Here is a 4,521-nt window from a genome sequence, read left to right as displayed (position 1 = left end):
ATAAAATCAACATGTCAGCTCCAAGTTCATGTCCTAATTGTGATGACTGCATTCATTTCTCTTTCTCTTCCTCTCCTTTCTTCTTTGTTCTATTACATGCAGAAACATGCACATATATACAAATATAACACTCATTCATTTATTTATCCATCACAAAATGATATTTAATATGAATACACATATAAGGTATTTGATAAGGGACATAATGATGCAAGAGAAATGAATACTAATATAAAAATTAGGGAACCATTTAGCCTAAGATAATACAAATGGCTATTCACTTTCATTCTCTTTGGAATTATGATGACTGTCTCCTTTATCCTGAGAGAACTGAATTGGACTTAATTGACCAACACTAGTGGGGAAGCTTCAAGCCAAGTTGTGGTTGTGAATTTTACCATCTTCCACATATCTATCCACTGTTACTAGCCAATAGTATCACTAGCCACAATCACTAGCCAATGTTCCCTCTCGACTTCTACATCAGCTAATGGCTTTGGGGAATTATTTTGTTCTTTAATTCTTTACTCTCAAACCCTTCCATATTCGATATGTTGCCAAGGATTGTCGATTTTGCCTTTGGAAATATATGTCAAATGCTGCTTCCTCTCTTCTAACCCAGCTGTTCTTCTAATCCTTCTAACCCCTAAAGTCAGTCCTCATCCCTTCACTGATTGGGGACTATCCCAATAACTACCAGCTTAGTCACCTGCCCCCTCGATACTGCAAACAATCCTCCCTTCAACTGTTGAAATGATCTTCCAAAGGACAAATGTCACCATCACGTCTGACTCCATTGCTTATCACCTCCAGGACCAATTATAAAATCCTCTGCTTTGCTACTAAAATTGTTTAAAACTCCCCCCCCCAAAAAAAAAAACACATTTTCAGTCCTTTTTTAGCCTTACACTGTCAAATACTCTTGACTTATTGACACTGACCTTCTTGCCCCATACTCTTATTTCCTGCATTTTCATTAAATGGAATTCTCTCATTCCTCATCTACAGCTTCTGGATTTTCCCTTTAAGTTCAAACTAAAATCCTTCATTTGACAAGAGACTTTTCTTGATGCTCCTTGAATCTAGTGCATCCCTTCTGTTGAATATTTCCAGTTTATCCTAGATGCTTCTACATGTGGCTATTTCCATTTTGTCTCCTCCCTTACATTGGAAGGTCCTTGAGGTTGGAGACCATTTCTCATTTCTTTATATCACCAGTGCTCAGCACATTGCCTTTCCATAGTGTGTTTCATCGATGTTGGACTGACACTTAACCAACAGTAGGGTTATCTAGAAAAAGCCATTAGAGATACACATTCCCATCTCCCAAGGGCAACCCTGATTGCAGAGGTGTTATATGATGGTTCTCCGTGGTTCCTTTAGAATATGAATAGGAAAGTCATGAATTCTTTTCATTCCAGCTCAGTTACTTAGGCTCTGAATGCAAGTCGCCTTCCAGGGCTCTAAGAACATGAGTCCACTTGAGATCACGCTCGGTATTGTCTTCTCCTCTCAGACTGTAATTGGAGTTATAGGAAATTCTTTCCTAATCTTACTCTTCGGATTCATCTTCTTCACTGTGCACAAACTGAGGCCCATAGATACAATACTCATACAGCTGGCCTGGGTCAACTTCATGATGCTCATCTTGAAGGGTGTTCCTCAGACAATGGCGGCTTTGGGCCTGAAGAATTTCCTGGATGACACCGGCTGTAAAACTGTGCTCTACCTTTACAGAGTGGCTCGTGCTCTTTCCCTCAACATGACCTGTCTCCTGAGTGGCTTTCAGGCCATCATTATCAGTCCCAACACTTCCAGGTGGATAAAGCTCAAAACCAGAATCCCAAAGTACCTCCTCCCCTGCAGTATTTTCTGCTGGATATCCCATATGATAATAAATATCTGTGTTCTTGTGAGAATTAAAGGAATAAGGCTCTCCCAAAACACCTCCAACGTGCTAGATTATGGGTATTGTTATATTTCAGAGACTTCAACACTTAACGCTTCACTGTTTGCCTTTGTGGTCTCCCTCCCTGACACTGCTTGTTTAGTGTTCATGGTCTTTGCCAGTGGCTACATAATGTTGTTTCTAAAAAGGCACCACAAAAGGAGCCAGCACATCCGGAAGTCCAGCTTTTCTCTAAGAGCCTCTCCCGAGACCAAAGCCACTCAATCCATCCTCCTGCTGGTAAACACCTTTGTGGGCTTTTCCTTACTCAGTTCCATTTTGGTAACATATATGCATTTCAAAAACCCAACACCATGGTTGTTACAGAGCTCCAATTTTCTGTCTGCCTGTTTCCCAATTTTAAGTCCATTTTTACTGATCAGCACTGACTCTCAAGTCCTAAAGTACTGCTATGCTCTCTGGGGATCCCCCCATCTTTCCCCTTTCTTGGTGTCCCCAGAGCCTAGCAAAGAACTTAAGCCATTGTAAGCACTTATCAAATACTTATTGATTGAATGATTAACAAGAATTTGCAAAGGAAGAACATTTCTTCCTGTAATGACCTATTGTGCTTTGAGGTAGATATGAGTGCCAGAAAAGCATTCCTTTTTTTTTTTTTTTTTTTTAAGATTCACTGTGTAGCCATTCTCCAATTGACAAATGGTCAAAGGATATGAACAGACAATTTTCAGATGATGAATTTGAAATTATTACCACTCATATGAAAGTGTTCCAAATCATTATTAATCAGAGAAATTCAAATTAAGACAACTCTGAGATACCACTACACACCTGTCAGATTGGCTAAGATGACAGGAAAAAATAATGATGATTGTTGGAGGGGATGCGGGAAAACTGGGACACTGATACATTGTTGGTGGAGTTGTGAACGAATTCAACCATTCTGGAGAGTAATCTGGAATTATGCCCAAAAAGTTATCAAACTGTGCATACCCTTTGACCCAGCAGTGTTTCTACTGGGCTTATACCCCAAAGAGAATCTAAAGAAGGGAAAAGGACCAGTATGTGCCAAAATGTTTGTGGCAGCCCTGTTTGTAGTGGCTAGAAACTGGAAAATGAATGGATGCCCATCAATTGGAGAATGGTTGGGTAAATTGTGCTATATGAATGTTATGGAATATTATTGTTCTGTAAGAAATGACCAGCAGGATGAATACAGAGAGGCTTGGAGAGAATTACATGAAGTGATGCTAAGTGAAATGAGCAGAACCAAGAGATCATTATATACGTCAACAATGATACTGTATGAAGATGTAATCTGATGGAAGTGGATTTCTTTGACAAAGAGAAGATCTAATTCAGTTTCAATTGATCAATGATGGCCAGAAGCAGCTACACCCAAAGAAAAAAAAAAAAAACATTGGGAAATGAATGTAAACTGTTTGCATTTTTGTTTTTCTTCCCGGGTTATTTTTACCTTCTGAATCCAATTCTCCCTGTGCAACAAGAAAACTGTTTGGATCTGCACATATACACTGTATCTAGGATATACTACGACATATTCAACATATATCGGACTGCTTGCCATCTAGGGGAGGGGGTGGAGGGTGGGAGGGAAAAAAACGGAACAGAAATGAGTGCAAGGGATAATGTTGTAAAAAAAAATTACTCTGGCATGGGTTCTGTCAATAAAAAGTTACTATAATTTAAAAAAAAAAAAAAGATTCACTATGTTCCCAGACCAGAACTCTTTATCTCCCTATCACCCCTTTCTTCTCTCTTTCTCCCCCTCCTTCCCATTCTTCCTCTTTTCTGTCCAAAACGGTCCACCTTTGAAGTGCAAGATGCCATCGTTTTACATACTTCTGGATCTGTCTCTGGCAAACTGATTATACTAATCTTTTCTTAGGGCAGCTAGAAGGTGCAATGGACAGAGAACAGGGCCTGAAATTAGGAAGATTCTTCTCACGAGTTCAAATCTGGTCTCAGATACTTACTCCCTGAGCAAGTCACTTAACCCTGCTTGCCTCAATGCTTCACCTGTAAAATGGAGAAGGAAATGGAAAACTTCTTCAGTATCTTTGCCATGAAAACACCAAATGAAGTCACAAAGATATGGACATAACTGAAAAGACTAAACAAAGGACAGATGATATGTCCACATTTCATTCAAAACTTATTTAAAATATGGGATTGTGATGTCAGCTATTTTTGTGTTTACTACAATTGACATAAAAGTTTTTCAAAACAACTTTCTGCTTTCTAACGGCTCAAAATACAGGATTGTGATGTCAGTTATTTTTGTGATTGTTACAGCCGACATAAAAATCCTTACAAACGACTTTCTGCTTTCTAACAGCCTCAAAATACAGGATTGCAACATCAGTTATTTTTGTGATTATTACAGCCGACAGAAAAGCCCTTACTTTAAACAACTTTCTGCTAACGCTCTCAAAATACAGGATTGCAATGTCAGTTATTTTTGTGATTTCTACAGCCGATATAAAAGTCCTTACAAACGAGTTTCTGCATTTTAACAGCCTCATTCATATTATTGCTACTGATCAGGGATCCCTTTCTACACTCATGGTTATGCTAATAAGATACAGTAG

The 4,521-nt window shown here is 38.9% G+C and overlaps 1 protein-coding gene across 1 annotated transcript; it reads left to right on the top strand.

Moving 5' to 3' along the window:
• The first annotated feature begins 1,471 nt into the window (after nucleotides 1-1,471).
• Nucleotides 1,472-2,437, top strand: LOC100930092 (vomeronasal type-1 receptor 1-like). The gene has a single exon (XM_003766554.3). The coding sequence runs from the start codon at nucleotides 1,472-1,474 to the stop codon at nucleotides 2,435-2,437; it is 966 nt and encodes a 321-aa protein (XP_003766602.3).
• Nucleotides 2,438-4,521: the final 2,084 nt, after the last annotated feature.

This window comes from Sarcophilus harrisii, chromosome 3 (assembly GCF_902635505.1).
Source record: "Sarcophilus harrisii chromosome 3, mSarHar1.11, whole genome shotgun sequence".
In the NCBI taxonomy this organism is placed as follows: Eukaryota; Metazoa; Chordata; class Mammalia; order Dasyuromorphia; family Dasyuridae; genus Sarcophilus; species Sarcophilus harrisii.
Note: the sequence above shows the minus strand (reverse complement) of the source record. Positions and strands in the feature narration are given on the sequence as shown.